Source organism: Amborella trichopoda, chromosome 3, assembly GCF_054954075.1.
Source record: "Amborella trichopoda isolate Santa Cruz 75 chromosome 3, AtrichopodaSantaCruz75HAP2 v2.0, whole genome shotgun sequence".
Classification (NCBI taxonomy): domain Eukaryota; kingdom Viridiplantae; phylum Streptophyta; class Magnoliopsida; order Amborellales; family Amborellaceae; genus Amborella; species Amborella trichopoda.
This window is the reverse complement of record NC_142338.1, coordinates 61,341,117-61,363,217: the sequence shown is the minus strand read 5'-3', so window position 1 is coordinate 61,363,217 and position 22,101 is coordinate 61,341,117. Positions and strand designations below refer to the sequence as shown.

Below are 22,101 nucleotides of genomic sequence, written 5' to 3'. Positions count from 1 at the left end.
ATAATACCCTTAGGCTTTTTTGAAAATGACAAATTGTTTCCCTTATGGATTTTTTATGTTTGGCCCTGGGGTCATGTCGCCTTTCGTGTTTTACAATCGAAATTATATGCAATCATACCATTCCATTTATCTTTGATTCAAGGATGTCATAAGTACTTATAATCATCCAATGTAAAATTTAATGGTTTGAGTGTGTTACCAAGATCAAAAAAATTCCTTTTGAAGTTTGAGCTTGGTTAATAGAATAAATACAATCATCCAATTTTACATTCAATGGTTATGATTAATTGTGATTACTTGTACAAAAAATAAACGGTCTTATCGTATACTTTTCCTTTAAAACCTATAATCAGGTCCCTATGTACTTATTTTATTGGCCTCATAGGCCAAAAATTGGTATAAAAATAAAGAAAATTTATCAAAATAACCATGAGAGCTGCATTATTTGGCATTTTATATTTTTGGTACTATTTCAACTTATCATCATATATGTTTTTTTTTGGTATTTTGAAACTAAATCAAATAGTACAACTATAATGTTAAACCATTCATCTTAAATAGTTCATCTCACATAGATATTTTGATGATTTCCCTAAAAAGTAATGATAAATAATAGTATGGCCAAATTTCAAGGGGTGGGACTTAGATCACCCACCCAACAAAATTTGAAGGATTATTTTTTTCCTTACCAGCTCAATCTTGTTGCCCCTAGCAACAAACATGCATGAACCATCTCGTAGAGTACAGGTCCGATTCTAGTCCGGATTGGGATTCTAAATTTGGAAAATTTCCGGTTAAAATAACCTACTTGGTTGTCAAACTAATTTGAAATTTAGAGAAGGAAAATGTTTTGACAAGGCTGCAGCCCCATCAAAATAAGTAAAGTCCCCTATCTCATAACTCATAAAAAATTGCAAGTCAAGCATTAGAAAAGCTTTACAATGATCATCTCAGCTTGAACATTATGGTTGTGAAAAAAAAAGATAGGATTTCAAGATCTAAAAATAACATATATTAATAATAGATTTTCTAAGCCATTCATTTCACCCTAAAAATAGGTGTTTAGGATCCGCACGATCTGCACCATTGAGTTTTGAATTTTCTTGTCAGTATTGGAAATTGATTTTAGAGCCATCACACCGATTTCCATTGCAGAAAGTACTTTTCGGACGAGGATGTGAGGTGAAGCTTTATTTTGTTTTCATAAAGCCTATGCCTTATAGAAACTTCATCCTTTAATACAAACTTTGAAATTCCATAAAATTTCCTACAAAAATAGAAATATCATATGTAGCCTTTACAAAAAAATAAAACAGTAAAATCCTGCTGATCAAAGCATTTTTGTCATCGATTCCCTACATGGCAGGTTGGTACAACACTGCCAAACTTAGATATCTTGTAAAGCATTTAGAAAAGAAAAAAATCTATATAATTGCAAGGCTCTAAACAATCAAATCAAGGCGCACCTCAAAAATTCATTAGAAGATGTTTCAATGCCCAAAATAACTCAAATTGATCATCTCAACCTCAAGATGTACGGACATGCCAAAAAAAATGGATTTCAATTCTTGGAAATATTGAATCTTATAATGTATTTTTGGACTGTCAATTTTCAAGTGTTCATAGATATGAAAATAAATTTCAAACCATAACAAAGATTTCCAATATTGAAACAACATCTTTCGACACTATTTGAAAGAATGCCTTGCTTTGATGGTTTAGAGACTCGGCCTTATAAAAACCCCACCTGAACCTTTAGAAGAATGTCATAATACAAAGAAAAAGGTGGTTTAGAGCCTCGGCCTTATAAAAACCCCACCCGAACCTTTAGAAGAATGTCATAATACAAAGAAAAAGGTTAAGGTTATTTGGGCCTTCTAAGAGAAAATTAAAAGGTCTCCCTCGACCACATCCATATATCTACCATTAAACCAAAGCTTAAGGGGACCGAAATATATAGTGAACCTATAGGTCCTTAGTAGCATTGGCAAAGGAGAACAGCCAGTAATAAGTAGGGTTTGAAGATAATATCGACCGAGGAGAGGCGGCCCAGTGCGGGTCTGGATAAGAGATCGAACACAAGTATAGAGGTATGTTGTCATCCCTTTCCACTAAACTAACAGCTATCTTATCTACAATACAATCTAATGATTGAAATAAATTGATGAGAATTGGATACCATAGATTTTAACAATCGGATACAATTGCAATCGTTATAAGTTTATTCATGTTTTAGGAATTGGGCTTGTACTTAATTGGTCAGTTTTTAAGTATTGCAACATTACATCTCAATTTCGATTCCCAAATTATCCCAAAAAAAAAAAAAAGATAGAAAGAAAAAAGAGGCGGTTCTCATACTCCAAGCTTTCTGAGCCTTGAGCTGGCTATCAGTTTCGATGAGTGGACTTAGATCCAAGAAAAGTTTGTCTTGCCTAATGTCTGAAGGGCAAGCTTTCCATGCTTCCCCTACCGCATAGAAGTTTTATCCTCCCCCTTATCCAACCGTCATTTCTAAATTGAGGGCTAAGATTGCCTCAATCACAATGTCATGTCTCTACACTATTTTATTTTTAATATTTTTTTTAAACTATTTTAACACCAAATTTTGGCTGTCCATTTCTCTATTAAACTCGCATTACCAAAAAATATAAAAAAGTATTTTTAATAAAATAAAATTATCAAAATACCCCTGAAATTTTCAAGGGGTACTTTGGTTATTATATTTTATTGAAAATTTATTTTTAATATTTTTTATAGGTGCGCCCTAATGAGAAGATGGTACATACCAAATTTCATATTCATACAATTTGTATTAAAAAAACTAAAAATAAAATACTTTGAGACGTCAAATCTAAGATCAAACGGTAAATGACTCTCTTGATTAAAATTGGACGGTTTGATGGTAGGGGAAGGATAGATCTTCTATGTTGTAGGAAAAACATAGAAACTTTTCCCATGTCTAAAATCATGGATCCAAAAAAATTTCATGTTAAGACCTAATATCCACAATCATAGTCCTAACAACCAGTTTCGATATACTACTTTGGGGTATTTTTTATTTCTTTTGCTTTTACTTGAAACATTAAAAGACATAATTTTGTCACTGATTCTGGTTCTTTATGTCTATTCAAACCAGCATTACATTTTGGGGAAAGTATACAAAGAAATCACTTAGCACAAGAAGGAAATCACTTAGCACAAGAGGGAAGGACAATCTCATTCCTGCTGTCGAATTTCAAATGGGCAATTATGAGTATATTATTGGCTAGGTTCACAATTTGAAGAAAAACAAAAAAATTGAACTTTAGAAAAAAAAACTCAAGCTGTTCAATATGAAATCAAATGGCCACAGGTGTTTGTGACCTCTTTGTGATAAAGGTAAATAGTCTCATATTATACAATCTCTCATTTCTGCTTCTCGTAAAAATTGCCTACTAAGGATATGTTGGACTTATTATAAATACCACTGGTTTAAAAATGGATCAGTGCCCCGAATCGGGTGCCCCAAAAGCCCATCCGGATCGGTGAATCAGCGATCCAGATCGGGAATAAGCCGAATCTGTCGGATTTAGCCTTAAAAAAAATATTAAAAAATTATTAAAACTTATTATAAATGTTGTTTTTTATGAATCTAATAAAAAATGAAGGTACTCCATTAAGAACTTTCATTTTTTTGCATCAATATGCGAATATTGGGATGTTTTTTTTTTGTATGAACTATTGTTAATCATTAAATTTACATCACACAAAATGATAAACATAGAATTATCATAGATGAAGTATATCATCATTTATGGACTAAATAATGGATTAAATCGATGAAAAATGGCCACCAAAATATCGAATTGGCAAAAGACCCTAATCCACTAAAAAAACCAATTATTACAACCTAACTAACTATAATCTAAAATTATTACAACCTAACTAACTATAATCTAAAATTATTACAACCTAACTAACTATAATATTATATTTAAAGTGAAATTATTGGTTTATATTTTATAATTATTTTACTATACAAATAATAACAAATCCAAAATATCTTATAATATCATCCAATTTAAAATATATTATTGACAACAGTAACAAAAATAGTATATTGCATAATTTATAAAGCAATTATTTTTTCAAAAATCTTGTTTTTTAGGTTTCTAGAATAAATTTAGTGGAAGAGATTGTTAGTAAAGAGATCGAGAGAGATTTCAAATAGCCTCATTGTATAAACCCTATCTTTAAATAAATATTCTTAAATTTATGTTAAAGACTGCTTTGTTATAAAAATAAAAAATACAATAGACCATTTATTCCTAAGTAAAAAAATAATAATAATAAAAGAAAAGAAAAGAAAGAAGCTAATAATAGGCATTCATATATAAGAGAAAAAAGAGCTAATGTGCTTCAAGCCTATATTATATTACCTTTACCTATGTAATTTAAGATTACGATAATCGCAGCTCAAATGCGTACTTGAAAAACATGATACTTGTTGTATTACTTGTTATTTGTTTTTTGACAATAAATACTTGTTGTATTATCATTTTCTTCTTTTCTTTGACAAGAAAAATAAGAATATGGTGTTGCCTAGGTATCTTTTATTTTATTTTTTGACAAAAATAGTTTGTTTTTGTCAAGAAACATAAGAAGATGGTACCTTTTATTTTGTTTTATTTTTTAACAAAAAGAAAATATTTTTTACAATAAAAATAAAAAGATTGTACGTTTTATTTATTTATATATTTATTTTTACTAAAAAGGATGTTGCACAAGTTTGGTCTAGAGACCATGCAAGAGGGTGGGTATTAACTTTCATAATAAAATGTTATATTACCTTTTTAAGCTGTTACAGTGGGAATTATCCCACATCGAAAACTTTAAGGAAAATTAACATGTATAAAGAACTTGAGCGATTCATTTGTGAATTTTATTGGAAACAAAATATCCCAATTACCATTGCAAAAAAAAATTGAAAACAAATATAGATTTATGACGTTGTGTAAAAACACCGAGTCATGTCACTCGGGTGGTTCACTGTAGAGACTCGCCAATTCTTCTCTAGAACGGGGCGATACTGCGAATTTTATTGGAATCGACATGAGTGCGGTTTACTGTAGAGACTCGCTGGTTCCTTTCTAGAACTGGGCGAATTTTATTGGAATCGACACGGGTGTGGTTCAGTCTAAAGACTCGCCAGTTCTTCTCTAGAACGGAGCGATACTGCAAATTTTATTGGAATCGACACGGGATGACCGATTCTCGTGTCGACTGGCCCGAGTCTGTGCTGACTCAACGCTTTTTAAATTCCTTTTGTTTCTCTCATGTTGTTTTTGCAACACCCCACTATTTTTTATGCTAGGGAGCAAAAAGAGGAGAGAGAGAGAGGGAGGCTTTCTTCAAATGTTATTGGTAGTTAGTGTTTTGTTCTTAAGACTGTTTTCTTGAACCCTGTTTTCTACCGCAACTACTTTCATTTTTTTTCACCTTCTATTGAGTTTTTTAAAAAGGTGCGATTTGTATAGAGCCAAGACTCTAAACAATCAAATTAGAGCCTACCTAAAAAATTTCACTAGAAGAGGATACCCAAAAATATCCTCTTGATCATCTTGACATCAATATGCATGGACATTAGAAAAAATGGATTTCAAGTTTTGGAAATAATGTATTTTGTAATGCATTTTATACCGTTAATTTCACGATTTTCAAGTTTTCGTAGATCTGTTGATATACACTATTTTTCAAGCTTTAAAGTTTATAATTAAAAATATAAATATATTTTAAGGTTATCACAAAGATTTTTAGTATTGAAATCACATTTCTTGACACTATTTGAAGGTAGGCTCTAATTTGATTGTTTAGAGCCTCGGCTCTATATAAACTTTTCCCTTTTTGAAAACTTGTGCTTTTTTTAAAAAGGAAAAGTTTGTATAAAGCCGAGGTTCTAAACATTCAAATTAGAGCTTACCTCAAAATTTTTACTAGAAGAGGTTGCTTTGATGCTCAAATAAATTCAAATTGATCATCTCGACATCAAGATGCATGGACATGAGAAAAAAATAGATTTCAAGTTTTAGAAATAGTGTTTCTTGTAATGCATTTTGGACAATCAATTTTCAAGTATTCATTGATTTGCTCAATCGATACTATTCGGATTAGGTCTAGTTCAGGTCCACATGGACCCGGATCTGAATAATATTCGAATTCTAGTTTTGGACCCGGACCCGAATAGTGTTCGAGTTCAAGTTTTAGACCCGAACCTGACCTGCTGGGTCGAATTTTTGGACCCATACCTATGTGTCGCCCACCGTTGAATTTGTAGACATGTGTTTTGATTTTCAGTGCCCTGGCCGTCAATCCATGACGCTCTCCTCGTAAAGCAAGCGGCGCATAAATATCTATACACAACCAAATAATCAGTGTAATTATGTTTAGTTTGGAGGTTGTTTTGTTGGGTTAGAAGTTAGTTATGTAAATTAGAAGTTAGTTAAAAAGTTCATGGTTTGTTTGATAACTATCCTGGAGAGTTCAAAAGTTCATAGTTTCTATATTTGATAACTTTTGGGATATATAGTAAATATCTTATATTTATATTGATAATAATTTAAATATATAACATTTATAACATACTATAATATATGATATATTGTATTTTATATTTATTTTTAATATATATAAAAAATAAATAAAAATCTTCATTTTAACTATTTCTTTTTAAAAAAAGATAAACTATCGAGTTTTGAAAAACATAAAACTTATTTTTTTTGTTGTTCCTAAAAATTTTCTCTCTCCCCTCCCGTAAAGCGCCACTGCCCTCCCTCCCTCCTCTCTCCACATAACTCTCCATTCTCCTCCCCTCCTTCCCTCCACACAACTGCCGTCCCTCCTCCTCCCCCTCCTTCCCTCCCTCCCTCCCTCCTTCTCTCCTCCCCTCCCTCCCCCCCTCCCTCCCTCTTCCCCTCCTTCCCTCCACACAACTGCCCTCCTTCCCTCCACACAACTGCCCTCCCTCCTCCCCTCCCTCCCTCCACACAACTGCCATCGTCCCTCCTCCTCCCCTCCCTCCCTCCCTCCCTCCCTCCTTCTTCCCCTCCTTCTCTCCTCCCCTCCCTCCCTCCCTCCCTCCCTCTTCCCCTCCCTCTTCCCCTCCTTCCCTCTTCCCCTCCTTCCCTCCACACAACTGCCCTCCTTCCCTCCCTCCCTCCCTCTCTCCCTCCTCCCCTCCCTCCCTCCCTCCCTCCCTCCTTCTTCCCCTCCCTCCCTCCACACTCACAACTCCCTCCCTCCACCAGCACAACTGCGCTGCTCTCCCTCCTCTTCCCCCTCCCTCCACACAACCGCCCTCCCTCCACACAACTGTCCTCCCTCCTTCTCCCCCTCTCTCTGCCCAAACCCCTCCCTCCTTTGAAAAGTATCCCAATTACCTCTACTCTCTACTAAATAAAATATGTATGACAAATATCCCAATTATCTTTTAAATAAAATATGTATGACAAATATCTCAATTACCTTTAAAAACAACAAAGGTATATGTGTGAAAAATAAGATAAAAACAACAACAAAGGTAGATGTGAAAAATAAGGTAAAAACAACAAAAGTAGATGTGTGAAAAATATCCCTAAAGTCCACGATATATCTCAATTACTCATGAAATATCTCAATTACCCTTGAAAACATGTGTAAAAAATATCTCAAATTACCTTTGAAACGTATCCCAATTACTCTTGAAAACATGTAAAATATCCTTAAATAAATTATTAAATAAACTATGTGAAAAATATCCCAATTACCCTTAAAAACAAGATAGATAGATATGTGAAAAATATCTCTAACGTCCACAAAATAAAATATCTAAATAAAATATGTATGAAAAATATCCCTTACCCTTGGGTATCGTGATGTGTGAAAATATCCCTAAATATCCTAATTACCCTTCGGTATTATATCTCAATTACTCTTGAAAATAAATAATGGTAGATATGTGAAAAATATCTCAATTACCTTTGAAAAATATCTCAATTAGCCTTGAAAATACATCTACTCTCTTAATACGCTTGAAAACAAATGTAGATGTAAGAAAAATATCCCAATTACCCTTGAAAACAAATGTAGATGTAAGAAAAATATCCCAATTACCCTCGAAAACAAATGTAGATGTGTGAAAAATATCCCAATTACCCTTAAAAACAAATGTGGATATGTGAAAAATATCTCAATTATCCTTAAAAACACAAATATCTCAATTACCTTTAAAAACACATCTACTATCCCAATTACCCATCCGAGATGGGTGAAAAATATCCCAATTACCCATGAAACACATCTACTATCCTAATTATTAAAGAGTAATGATCCAATGCAACGGTTGTACCATAGTATAACGAAACGACACTTCTAGAAGTACAATGAAACGACACTTCTAGAAAACCATGTTTGTGGTATTTTTATAACCCCAAATTTTGCACACACACTTTCTTCATCTCAATAATCAATCCCCCCCAAAAAAATTCAATTTGAACCATAGATATGGTCAAAATGAGTCAACTCCAAAAACGAATTTAGACCATTCATTTTGTGAATTTCAAGATCTTAGCCTTTATAAACTCAAAATATATTTTTTCTTTTTTAACATTGTTCATCTAATGATAATAAAGTCATTCAAAAAATTTGAAAATGAAAAAATATATCTAAGGCCTAGATCTAAGCATCTCACCAAAATGAACGGCCTACGTTAATTGGGCTTTGTGTTTTCAATTTTTTCTTTTTTTTTGATTGATCATTCGAATGAAAAGAATGTATATTTCAAAACGTGGATCAAACAAATGGCCATAAGATGGTTTTTTAAAGTTATTGCATCATATTACTATACAACGGTTGCATGAAATCGTTGCTCATTATTAAATATTCCAATTAGCCATTATTAAATATCCCAATTAGCCATCCCAATTACCCTTGAAAGCAAATGTATTTTAAAAAATATATATCACAATTGCCTTTGAAAACAAATGTAGATGTGTGAAAAATATCCTAATTATCCTTGAAAACAAATACATTTAAAAAAAAAAATCCCAATTACCCTTCACAACAAATGCAGATGTGTGAAAAATATCAGAATTACCTTTGAAAACACAAATATCCCAATTACCTTTGAAAACACATCTACTATCCCAATTAAATATCCCAATTACCCATCCCAATTACCTTGAAAACAAATCTATTTTAAAAAAAAAATACTAATTACCCTTGAAAACAAATGTAGACGTGTGAAAAATATCCCAATTACCTTGAAAGCACATCTACTATCCCAAATATCCTAGAAAACAATATATGAAAATATCCCAATTACCTTTGAAAACACATCTACTATCCCAATTACCAAATGTATTTTGAAAAAAAAAAGTCCCAATTACCCTTGAAAACAAATGTAGATATCATAAAAATATCTCAATTACCCTTGAAAACAAATCCATTTTTTAAAAAAATTTCTGAAAACAAATGTAGATGTGTGAAGAATATCCCAATTACCTTGAAAACACATCTACTATCTCAATTACCCTTGAAAACAATGTATTTTGAAAAAAAATATCCCAATTACCCTTGAAAACAAAGGTATATATATGTGAAAAATATCCTAATTACCCTTGAAAACAAATGTAGATGTGTGAAAAATACCCCAATTACCTTTGAAAACACATCTACTATCCCAATTATCGTTGAAAACAATGTATTTGAAAAGAAATATTTCAATTACCCGTAAAAACAAATGCAGATGTGTGAAAAACACCGAGTCATATTAGGCAGTTCGCTGTAGAGACTAAATATCCCAATTAGCCTTGAAAACAAATGTAGATTTATGAAAAAACCGAGTCATGTCACTCGGGCGGTTCATCGAGTCATGGCAGGCAATTCACTTTAGAGACTAAATATCCCAATTGCCCTTGAAAACAAATGCAGATTTATAAAAAACACCGAGTCATGTCACTCGGGCGGTTCATTATAGAAACTCACCGATTCTAGGGAAGAACTAGAACCGGGCGATAGAGACTCGAGCAGTTCACTGTAGAGACTCACCGGTTCTAAAGAAGAACTAGAACCAAGTGATAATGCGAATTTTACTGGCCTATGTCGATTCGCCCGAGTTCGTGCTGACTCAACGATTTTTAAATCATTGATAAATACAATTAGCAACAAGCAATGGTGAGTATCAACTTCTTGCTTTTCTCGAATCGTTCATCAATGTCTTGTGATCACATTTCTGTGCAAATCAACGGTCTAGGATTTTGAAGTGGTGACTATTTGGTTCAATGATTTAGTTGTGTATGGTGCAATTCCCATGATTTTAGTGCACATTGTTAGGAATATCATGCTTTGGTATCCCATTTGAGCCATTTAGAGCATTTAAGAGATAGAGGAAGAAATAGAGAAACTCGATGTTTATATTTTATCGTATGGACCCAAATTAGAAACCGATAGATAGAGTTCAATTGTGAGTTAGAAATAAATATATAAAAAATATAGGGTAGAAACTAATAGATAGATGAAGGATGAATTTGCGGAGTAAATTGGTAATGACATGGACAAAATTGACTCTAAACGTGTTGTAAGAATAAAGTGGTCACCTTCTTTCTTATATATACCCCAAAAAAAACTAGATTTTTGCACTTGGCAAATAACAAAATTAAGTAGCCATTCATCTTTATTTGTAATTCAATTTTTTTAGTTCATTAGAATATCATATTAATATATCCTAGTCAAGATTGAATAGCCTTTGTTTCTTCTATCGCATTTATACAGATGTCAGCATTTGACATAAATATGAGTGATAGAAATACTTATTTTAAAAATAATATTTAATACATGACCCATACATACATCATCCGAAAAAAACGGAAGTGGGATCTTAGGTGATAATTTTTATAGCAACTTCTTGAAAAAATGTGCTAACAAAAAGAATGAATTCACACATTTGTTGTATCCCCAAGGTGTGCACAAAAAGACCATAAACACGCGTAACCATGTTACATAGGTGAAACCATAAAGATTGCCACTATGATCCATGTGACCAAACAGAGGCCACAAGTGACATTGCAAGATGAATACTCATAAGAGAAGACACAAGAACATGACATGGGGAATGGGGGTGCGGCACATGTGGTTAGGGACATATGCCTCAAGGCCCTCGACATAATGTCCCGCCCTCCATTAACATATTAAAAAAAAAAAACCATTAACATATTAAAAAAAGAAGAAAAAAGAAACCAAATTACACATAATATCGGCCGTAATCAGGTGCCGGTCCGGCAAAACAAATTACACACAAAACAAACCAAATAACATATTAGAGAAGGAGAGACTTCTACACATTGGCTTCCATGAACTCCCTGATGCTCACCATGACCTCCTTGCTAGCCTCACACTCAGGCTCCATTGTAAAGAAGGCATGTTTCTTCCCTTCAAACACCACCACCTCCACTCTCTTCCCCATCTCTTTCAACCTCCTCCCATACTCCATCTCTCTATCTTTCAACGGATCCCGCCCCGCCACCACAAGCAGCATGGGCCTCCACTCCACCGAACCAATCTCCGCCGCACCTGGCCCGAACACGTTCACCAATGGGTGGTCCCTATCTGCACCCTCGGGCAAACTCAACCTCCAATAACGGTCACATAACTCTAAATTCAAAAAATCATCATCACTCGTTATTTCAGATTGTGTCCGCTCCACCCCGGCGAAAGCCGGGTTCAGGAGCACAAACCCCTTGATGGTGAGCACTCCCTGTGTTAGTGTCTCAGCTTCTTTGCTTGCCTCGAAGGCTCAATGGTGAGATATATTCCCTCCTGCTGATTCTCCTAAGACATAAACTCGCTCAAAATCAGCGATTTCTGATAGGAAGGGCTCACAGGCAGCGGCACTAGCGAGCCACCAGACTGCAGAGAATGCATCGGAGATGGCGGCCGGGAGCCGGTTTTCGGGTGCTAAGCGGTAGTCTGGGGAGACCACGATTGCCTGGAGGTCTCTGGAGAGGCGGAGGCAGGTGTTGTGGAATACAGGACATGTTCCAGAGCCTATGCAGAAGCCGCAGCCATGGAAATAGAATAAAATAGGGAGCTTATTGTTTTCACGAGATAATGGCTTGTAGAGGCGAAGGTTAAGGTCCAGTGTTCGATCGAATTGGAGATCTTTCCATGAAACGGAGCCATCTTCGTCGATTGGGATTTGAAAGCCTTCTGGTTGTGAAATGCGAATTGTGGAGCCATCGCTGAAAACTCGAAGTAGACCTCTGCAATTTTCAATCTCGTATGGAGCTTGGGAAGACATGTTAGCTTTTGCGGAGGAGTTTCAGGGTGTGGGTATTTATTTGTAGATTAAGTCGTGGTTTCGGTGAATTTTTCTCAGATGGGGAGAATCGTATACGGATTGATGAGAGAGAGGGAAGAGAGATGCTTTTTTTTTTTTTTGTGTATGAAAATGCTTGCCTCCTTCCTGCCGCCACTAACGACTACGAGTGACGTCCCTTGGATTAGAGAGACAAAGTTGTGGAGTTGGATTAGCGCATCAGACTCAATCAAGGGGTCATATTTTCCGGTTAGAAGTGTGTCGGCCTTAAAAAAAAACTAGGGGATGGGGTACAAAATGCGATTCGAGAGCTGGGTGATATGGCCGAAGGACTGGCATTGGCCAAGTTCTGGTCCATCCGGCCCACCCTTTGTACGTTTTTTTTTTTTCGCTTGCTTTTTGCCCGCAAGTAGTTCTTTTTTACGGGAGGGGGGAGGGGGAGTGGAATGAGTAATTGTGCTTTCTAAGTCTTGTGCTTGGCTGCAGCCCGATCGAAACATTTTAGCTTTTTTGTTTGCCGTTGGACTTAGCTCTCACTCTCCGCAGTTTTCATCCTGCACATTTCAAAATTTCGGGCACCATCAATGGCCGATACATGTTGCTCTTTTTCTCACCTGCTTTGATTATGCATCAACGTCATTTCCCTCTGTGCTCGAATCAAAGAGAAAATGCAAACGCTGAAATGAAAGACCGATTTACTGTTGAATCTCAATATTTCTATCGCTCAGTAGTCCAAAGATGTCTCCCTCTTCCATATGACCTCTGCTTCTCTTGCTAAATGGAAAAGCAAATGGAGCTTTGTATGTTCTCCATCCTCTCTCTCTCTTTTGTTCTCTGTCTATCTCTAATATTTGCTTTTCTCTCTTAAAGATTGGGGCCAAATCAATAGCTCGCTTCCCCCAATTTTTTTGCATTTCGCAAGGATTTTTATTTACATTTGATCATGTTCTTGTAAAATCTGTATATAATGTGGAGTATTTTTATTTTTATTGGAGTTGAGTTCTGTTTGCCTATTTTCATGTTAGAAGCTTTCTACATTAGGATATCCAAATTTCAACGCTCTCTCTCAATGTTGTTCCAACTATGAATTGCAATATAATGGTTAATTACAATATAATGGATGTAAACTTGTGCGTTTCCAGTAAAAGGAAGTGACATTTTAATTTTCTGATTTTGCAAACTGAAGAGAAAAGTACACAACCATCATCCAAAGTATGTGCAATCATAAGTTTTTTTTCCTACTTTCCTCAAATAATTATTTTTTCTCTTTTCTTGTGGGATGGTTTAAAATATTAATATATCCATCATAGTTGCTAGTATATAAAGATGCTTGGTATTTTTGATTAATTAGAACGAGTTGTTCGTCGGGTTAAGAACTTGTAGAAGCTAAGATTGATGGAAAGGAATGCTGGTTGTATTGGAATTTATGTTAAGAATTGTTCAATTCCAAAAATAAAACGTCTATTTGAGCTATAGTTTATATCAGAAAACGGACATTAGAATATGTGAACCAGCTATTCCCTTCATCTTCTCATTCTCTCTCTAGATAAGAATATATGAACTAGCTATTCCTTACCACCCAATTTAAAAGGGGTGCTGAGATAACTGTGGTGAAAATGCACAAAAGAGAAAGAAATAAACGTGCAACTCATTCTCACTTAGTTGCCATCCTAAAGCAAACGCCTGTAAATTTACTCAGATTCTCTGAAGGAAGGATCATCATCTTTTCCAAAAAACATTCTCGCCCAAGAAGCTTGTCGCTCTCTTCGCCATTCCCTTCATCTTCTCGTTCTCTCTCATTCGGAAACAAGACTATTTTCACTGATTTAGATTATAGAGTCCCTTACGATATAAAAGTGTTAAAAAGTACCCACAAAAGGGGGACAAAGACCTCCTGAGCGCTATGCTATAAATGGGGAATCGTCAAGGAGAAGCCAAATAAGAGGAGGCTCATGTGCCCTTGATGGCATGTAAAACTCTTTTAAAAACAGGAATAAAAAATAATAAAAACAGGAATAAAACTCTCAAAGCAGGAATAACAACAAAAAAAATATCAGATGGGGAGCATTTCAGCACCATGGTGAAGAAATAAATAATTTATTTGTCAATGAACATAGGCAGAGAAAAACAATGCATGAAATTCTTCCATGTGAAATCAACTTCAACCCTCATGAAGTACTGGAATACAACCAATGCAGAAATCATTGAGTTGATAAAGGAAAAACCAAGAGAGAATAATACAAACTCTGAGATGTGAGGAGACGAGTTTTGTTGTCATGTAACATGCTTTACAAATGTGTACATATTCAAAGGGCCTTCAGTCCTTTAAACCTGATATGGTTGCAGTTGCACTAAAATTATTAGAATTCCTCAAAGGGAATTTCTCATTCTATGGTTATCATGACTGAAGCCCCAACCACCACCTCCTCTTCTCTCCCAGCACACAAGCACCCATAAAGTAAGAGAATTCTGAAATATTTCACATTCATTGACATGGATCAGAGCTAATTGTAAGACCCAAAGTTCGATAGCAAAAACCTGGCACACAAGTGCTCAAGACTCCTGAAACCTGCAAGTGTTTCAAATTTATACAAAATCCTTCTAGATATGCTGTAGGTAGCATTTCAAAGTCTTCAAATCATTCCATTGAAGGTATAGCACAAGAGATCACTCCTTTGGTCATTGAGGTATCCAATCCAGCAAGATGTAACATGCAAAAAATAATTTCATTTTGATGATGTTGAACACTTGAATATTGAGATTGTGATTTTCTTTTCCACAAATGCATTCATTTTTTTCCATAAATGCATTTTTTTGAAAAAGTTTCATTGAAAGAAACTATTTCATTCCAAAAATTTTAAGACATGGCGAATCCTATGGTGGCAAACTGTCTCATAAGCTGATCCTACCAATGGTAACACACAAATGAACTAACTTATCATGCCACCAAATTTGCCTATCCTAGTTATTTTTATATTAGCCAATATCGATATTGGGTAGTGCCAGATACTCGATTAACAATGCGAGTACTTAACATCTGCTCTCAGTGTTTTGCTATCCATCACATGAATGATAATAATTACAATTATTTCACATATTCCTCAAGCATACTAGAAAATTCAAGGAAGTATTTAAGATCCTTACAAAGGAGTGAGGGAACCCACCATCACAACTAATCAATACGCTGTAGTAACAATACCATCAATGTCCACCAAATGTGGGGATCGATTTTAGCCTATTGACAATGAATATACAGTTAGAACTCTAGTTAACTCTGTTCAAAGACACATTGCATCATGCTCTTATTCTGCATAATACTCATTGAAGCAGCTAAGATTATAAAAACTGGGGATCTTTTGGTTCCATCACCATGGTATCCCATCCATATGACACAAACTTTACCTCAATATTTGCACAAGCAAGGCATCGGGCCCCTAATTACATGACAAACATCACCTAACTACAATATTTCAAATCCTATAGAGAATCTCCACCGACCAACGAGGATGGCAGCTTCTTAACCCAAAGAATAACACATTAACACAATCATCGTTCTGCAATGAATGGGAACCATCCTTTAGCTCCAATGGTACCCCATAATCAACTCTTCTAGAGATGCTTGCTGCCATGACAACAACATTTTCATTTGTAACAAATACACATGTATATAGTTGATGGAACCTCCTTGCTTCCTTCTAAGGTCGTATCTATACCCCAAGCGACATACCTTAGCTAATCATCTTGCTAACTTAACTATGCCTAACCATCAGACAATGAGAAGAGATTTTCCTAATAAATTTGTTCCTCTTTCACCTTTAAAGCCTAATAAAATGTATGGGTATTACATTCTGAAACATCGATGCATGAAGATATCTAGGACTAGGAATGCATTTCATTTCATCTAGTACAGTCACTATTACACACAACTTATCTTTTTTTCATTTGGTAATCTACATGATTCTATATACCATCACAGCAAGCAAAGATAAAAAATATAAAATGCATATTATTGTTGTTTTGTTTTTTAATCATCACCACCATCATCTGATCCTTATCCGAGCTATTTGGGGTCGGCTACACGAGTCATATTCCATCATTCTGCCCCTATCAAGGGCCATAGCCTCAATCAGACCATAATTCACCATATCTCTTCCCACTATTTCAATACATGTTCTTTTGGTCCTTCCCCTTGCCCTTTTCGAGCTTTTGAAGCATGGAAGTCACCCTAAGTACAAGGTTCTTGCATATAAGTTTTGAATTTAGATCCAACTTAGAAGAGTAGATTTTGAGCCAATCTTGAACAAAAAATAAACATATCAATTCTCTAGCTACCTCGACTTCAATAATACTCACTGTAACATTACCAGTCACTTCCCATAGAGAGGTCGTATGACGACAAGCCCACCTTCTCCATAAATAGATGAAGTTGTGAAGATAAATATTGTGAAGAAGGCGAGGATCACAACAAGTCATATATTCTAGCTCGCAAACTACCAAAAATCAATTTATTAGTACAAATCCAAGGGGCTATCACTGCATATAGGATTCATACATGGGAGGTATTTCAATTTTTTAATAATTCTAGTTCTTTACATGTTATCTTCTGGGCATGAAAAGCTGATCAATATATGGAATCAGTTCTTTAAATTGAATGAGTAGTAGTGGACCTAAAGGGGATATTAAAATTATACACCCACTTCTTACCAGATCATCACAACCAGCAATTGCAATCGATATAAGTTACCCATTATTGAGAAGGCGCCAACTTAATATCAATGTAATATAAGATTCCATTGCTTCAATATTTCATTTTATTCCTTTGGGACTATGACATTAATAAAAGGAAAAGAAATATTCTAGGGATCCCAAAGAATCAACATAGCGCACGTCTAACGTCCGTTTTCTGATATAAACTATAGCTCAAATAGACATTTTATTTGTGGAATTGAACAATTTTAACATAAATTCCAATACAACCAGCATTCACTTCCATCAATCTTAGCTTCTACAAGTTCTTAACCCGACGAACAACTCATTCTAATTAATCAAATATACCAAGCATCTTCATATACTAGCAACTATGATGGATATATTAATATTTTAAACCATCCCACAAGAAAAGAGGAAAAATAATTATTTGCGGAAAGTAGGAAGAAAACTTATGATTGCACATACCTGCGATGATGGTTGTGTACTTTTCTCTTTAGTCTGCAAAATCAGAAAATTAAATGTCATTTCCCTTTACAGGAATCGCAAAAGTTTACATCCATTATATTGTAATTAACTATTATATTGTAATTCATAGTTGGAACAACATTGAGAGAGAGAGAGAGAGTTGGAACAAAAATTTGGATGTCCTAATGTAGAAAGCTTCTAACAAGAAAATAAACATAAACAGAACTCAACTCCAATAAAAATACTCCACGTTATACACAGATTTTACAAGAACAAGATCAAATGTAAATAAAAAAATCTTGCCAAATGCAAAAAAAATTGGGGGAAGCGAGCGATTGATTTGGCCCTAATCTTCAAGAGAGAGAAATAGATAGGACAAAAGCAAATATTAGAGATAGACAGAAGACGAAAGAGAGAGAGGGGATGGAGAAGAACATACAAAGATCCATTTGTTTTTCCATTTAGCAAGAGAAGCAGAGGTGGCATGGAAGGGGGAGACATCTTTGGACGACTGAGCGATGGAAACGTTGAGATTCAATAATAAACCGCTCTTCCATTTCAGCGTTTGCATTTTCTCTTTGTTTCGAGCACAGAGGGAAATGGCGTTGAAGAATAATCAAGGCAGGTGAGAAAAAGAGTAACATGTAGCGGCCGGTGCCTGAAATTTCGAAAATGTGCGGGTTGAAAACTGCGGAGAGAGAAACCCAAGTCCTACGGCGAACAAAAACAAAAATGCTGCAGCCCCATCAAAAGCCCTGCCAGAAGACTTAGAAAGCACAGAAGCAAGTAAAGCCCTGCCAGAAGACTTAGAAAGCACAGAGAGAGGACCGCGGGTGTAAGACAGCCCAAGATAAATGAAAGAGAAAAGGGAAAAGTTTATTATATGGAGCCGAGAATAATGAAGTCTACCTCAAAAATTTTATTAGATAAAGATATTTTGATGCTCAAATATATTCAAATTGATCAGCTCAACATAGAACATAAGATAAAAATGGATATCAGGTTTTAGAAATAATGAATTTGTAACACTTTTTAGATAGTCAATTTTCAAGATTTTCAAGTTTTCATAAATCATATACACTATTTTTGAAACTTTTAAATTTTATAAATTAAAATTAAAATATATATATTTTAAAGGTATCATAAAGGTTTTCAGTGTTGAAACCACATTTCTAAAAACTATTTCATGGAAGGCTCTAATTAGATTGTTTAGAACCTTGGCCCTATACAAACCGCACCCTAAATGAAATCACATTTCACTTTCCCTCGGTTCACTTTCATTTATCTCTAACTAACCACCAAATGCTACTCTACGTCGACATTCTCTCCTAAAGTAAAAGACTCCTGTCTCTCTCTGCACCGTAAAATCCCACACTCTCTAAATTCTCTCTATCTCATATAGGGAGGTCTTTCTCTTCAGCCCCCTGTCTTTTTTGATAATGGCAAACATATTCTTCCACGAAAAATAAGAATTACTTCCAAAAAGAAAATTGAGTTTTTGAGGGAAAAAAAAAAAAGAGGTGAGGAAGAGAGATCACATGTACGGCCAAGCCTTCATTGAAGATTCAAACAGTGGCCTAAACTCTAAAGTCCTACCAACGAGATTAAAACCGGGGGATGTTTGAAAAACAGACCCTGATTCTCTATCTGTAAAATCAATAGATCGGCAGTCTGTATCGGCAAATAAAAAATAAAACGTACAGCCAGATCAGTCTATCACCAATTCAATAGATTTTCGATTCAGATTGCACGATTTCAATCTAACATTTTTTAAAACCCTGATGATAAAAACTAATTCTATAATTCGTACAATCAAAACCCCATTTTATTTTCCACCACGATCATCAAAGCATGACAACCTTCTTCCAAAACCACAAAATGGACCCCCATTTCAACAGAAAACCAGTCATTTCCGTCTATAAAACCAAGATAAGCACACCCTGAACCCATAAAAAAGAAAATTTGACTAAGCATTAGCCTCGATAAAGGCCCTGATCCTATCCATAAGCTCCTTTGCCTCCTGAGAGTTCGGATATATAGTAAAGAACCCATGTTGCTGCCCCTTCAACTCCACCACCTCCACCTTCTTACCCATCTCCACCAACCTCTTTCCATACTCCACACCTCTATCCCTCAACAAATCCCTCTCCCCCACCACATCAAGCATGGGAATGAAGTCCACCGAGCCGAGATCCTTCGCACCCGGCCCGAACGGGTTTGAAAGTGGGTGGTCCCTATCCGTGCCCTCGGGCAAACTCAACCGCCAATAACGGTCGTTCAGATCAAGTTTCAAGAATGCATCTTGCGGACACGTGGCCTCGGATAATGTGTGCTCTACTCCACCAAAGAATGGCATCAGGAGCACAAACCCTTTTATGGTCAGGTTTTCATGGCCCCCTTCACTTAGGCCTACAGCTAAATGGTGGGCAATGTTGCCACCCGCCGAATCCCCGGAAATGTAGACTCGTCCGAAGTCAGCAGTTTGAGAGAGGAATTGATCTGTGATGCCATCTGTTGCAAGCCATCGGACGGCTGAGAATGCATCGTCAATGGCAGATGGAAGCCTGTTTTCCGGTGCTAACCGATAATCCGGCGCGATTACAATGGCCGGAAGTTCTCTTGAGAGCTTGAGGCAAAAGTTATGAAAATTTGGCCACGTTCTTGAGCCTATGCAATACCCACCTCCATGAAAGTAGTAGAATATGGGTAGTCTGTTATTTTCATGAGATAATGGTTTGTAGACGCGAAGATGGAGATCGAGGGCTTTGTCGAATCCGACATCTTTCCATAAGACTGAACCATCATCTTCTACAGGAATTTGAAAGCTTGGCTGTGGAGAGCGGACTATGGAGCCATTGCTGAAGATTTGGAGTACTCCTCTGCAATTTTCAATCTCATATGGAGTATCCGAGAACTTTTTTTCAGGGTTACTTTGGGTTTTGGAGGCCATTTCTGTTTTCAGAGGTGAGTTCTGGTGTCTCTCTATGAATTTAGGGTTTTCAAGGGCTGGAGCTCTGTGTATTAAATTGTATGGACAGGTTTTCAAGGGGCCCCATCTCACAGCTCTTTTTTTTGGAAGGTTATAAGTGGTTTGGATGTATTACAGAGCAGGTAAAGTGGAAAGAGTTTAAATGAAAGATTAAAAAGTTTATACAAGGGCGAGACCCTCAACAATCAAATTAATAGGCGTACTTAAAGAATTTCACTAGAAAAGGTTGTTTCGATTCTCAAAAATTCCTAAATTGATCATCTGGGCACGAGAAAAAATGGTGTGCATCTCGTAATGTATATTTAGATAGTCAATTTTCAAAATTTCCATTGTCAAAGATACGCTCGATCTACATTATTTTTTAAGCTTTAAATTTTATAATTAAAGATAAAAATAAGTTGTAATACCTTCACAATTATTTGTAGTAAGAAAACAACATCTTTTGACACTATTTGAAGGTGTGCTTTAATTGCTTAGAGCCTCACCCTTATACAAACCGCACCCTGAAATGAAAGTTAAATTAAGAGGGTTCTAGAATGAACTACAGCTTTAAAAAAAAAAGGAAGGAATGGTTCCTTTGCTCTCCTTTTGGTTTCCATGGACTGACGTTATGGTTTAGATTGATGTGAACTTTTCTCAAAAGAAGAAAGATTGAACAGGGGGAGTCTCTTCATTTTTTCACAGGGTTTTGCCCCTACTTTTCCCCTTATTTTTTTCCATTTCAATTTCATCTCATTGGGGTTTAGAAGAAGTTTGGTAGGAGTATCAAAGGGCATGATTCTGGAGACTGTAATAGAGACATGAACATAAGGCCTATTGCCGGCCACATGAAAGTTCAACAAAATTAAAATAAATTAGGGTTAAGAAGAAATGAATCCAAAAGAAGAGAAGAATAATGGAATGGAGATACTATAATAGATAAAACAGTATTAAGAATAGATTAGATTCTAATATCTAATAGATTAGAATCATTTTTTTTATATTTGTTTTTGTGGACCTAGAAGAAAATGTGGATATGGTCAAATGTTAAAATTTCTTTTTGTCAAGGACAAGATACAAATTCCCTCTATCTGCCCAGAAATAAAAATATAAAAATAATGAAGTGCGAGAAATCATAAGGTACAATTAGTATATCCAATACGGTATGGTGTTTTTATCTTCCTTCCATTCTCAAACAAAAAGTGCTCATTAATTACTACAAGTCAAATTCATTGGAAGAAATTTTTAAGGAAGTGTGCGTGGACGGGGGGAGAGCAAGCTAGTGGCAGCGCGCATCAGATTTGTGTGGGTGTATGCGCGTGTGAGAGAGAAGGGGCATGTAAGAGAGAGAGTGTGTGAGAGAACGAGAGAGAATATTAATATAAGAACTAGAAAAAAAAAAACATTATATTTTTATGGGTGAATCTTTAATGCTCATAATATTGGAAGCTTTAAGGGGAAGATTCAAAATTCTAAATTTGAATAATACTTCAAAAATTAAAATTGGAACTTGGTGCTCTTTTAAATTATGTGAAATATTTATATTACATTATTAAGCCGTAGTTAAGGGATGGATACATGTCAAAAGAATAAAAAAACCTAAGAGATGTAATAGGGCATGTGACATAGT

The 22,101-nt window shown here is 35.4% G+C and overlaps 1 protein-coding gene, 1 long non-coding RNA gene and 1 pseudogene across 3 annotated transcripts; all 3 read right to left on the bottom strand.

The window, feature by feature from the left end:
• Positions 1-11,257: 11,257 nt before the first annotated feature.
• On the bottom strand, positions 11,258-12,411 carry LOC148783016 (strigolactones hydrolase CXE15 pseudogene; annotated as a pseudogene).
• Positions 12,412-14,408: 1,997 nt separating this feature from the next.
• On the bottom strand, positions 14,409-18,359 carry LOC110006373 (uncharacterized). Of its 2 annotated transcripts, none has more exons than XR_016052102.1 (3): positions 17,943-18,359; positions 17,504-17,536; positions 14,409-14,897 (listed from the first exon to the last, which is right to left on the bottom strand). It is a non-coding gene; the product is annotated as an uncharacterized LOC110006373 (long non-coding RNA). The 2 variants fall into 2 exon arrangements; XR_016052103.1 differs by having other exon boundaries at positions 14,409-14,797; positions 17,943-18,358.
• An 860-nt stretch (positions 18,360-19,219) lies between these two features.
• Positions 19,220-21,868, bottom strand: LOC18421585 (alpha/beta-Hydrolases superfamily protein). Its single transcript, XM_006826328.4, has one exon. The coding sequence runs from the start codon at positions 20,451-20,453 to the stop codon at positions 19,470-19,472; it is 984 nt and encodes a 327-aa protein (XP_006826391.1). The 5' UTR covers positions 20,454-21,868; the 3' UTR covers positions 19,220-19,469.
• Between the last annotated feature and the right edge of the window lie 233 nt (positions 21,869-22,101).

Excerpts from the sequence above, each read along its gene's own strand:
- LOC18421585 (XM_006826328.4), bottom strand. The coding sequence starts at position 20,453 with ATGGCCTCCAAAACCCAAAGTAACCCTGAAAAAAAGTTCTCGGATACT.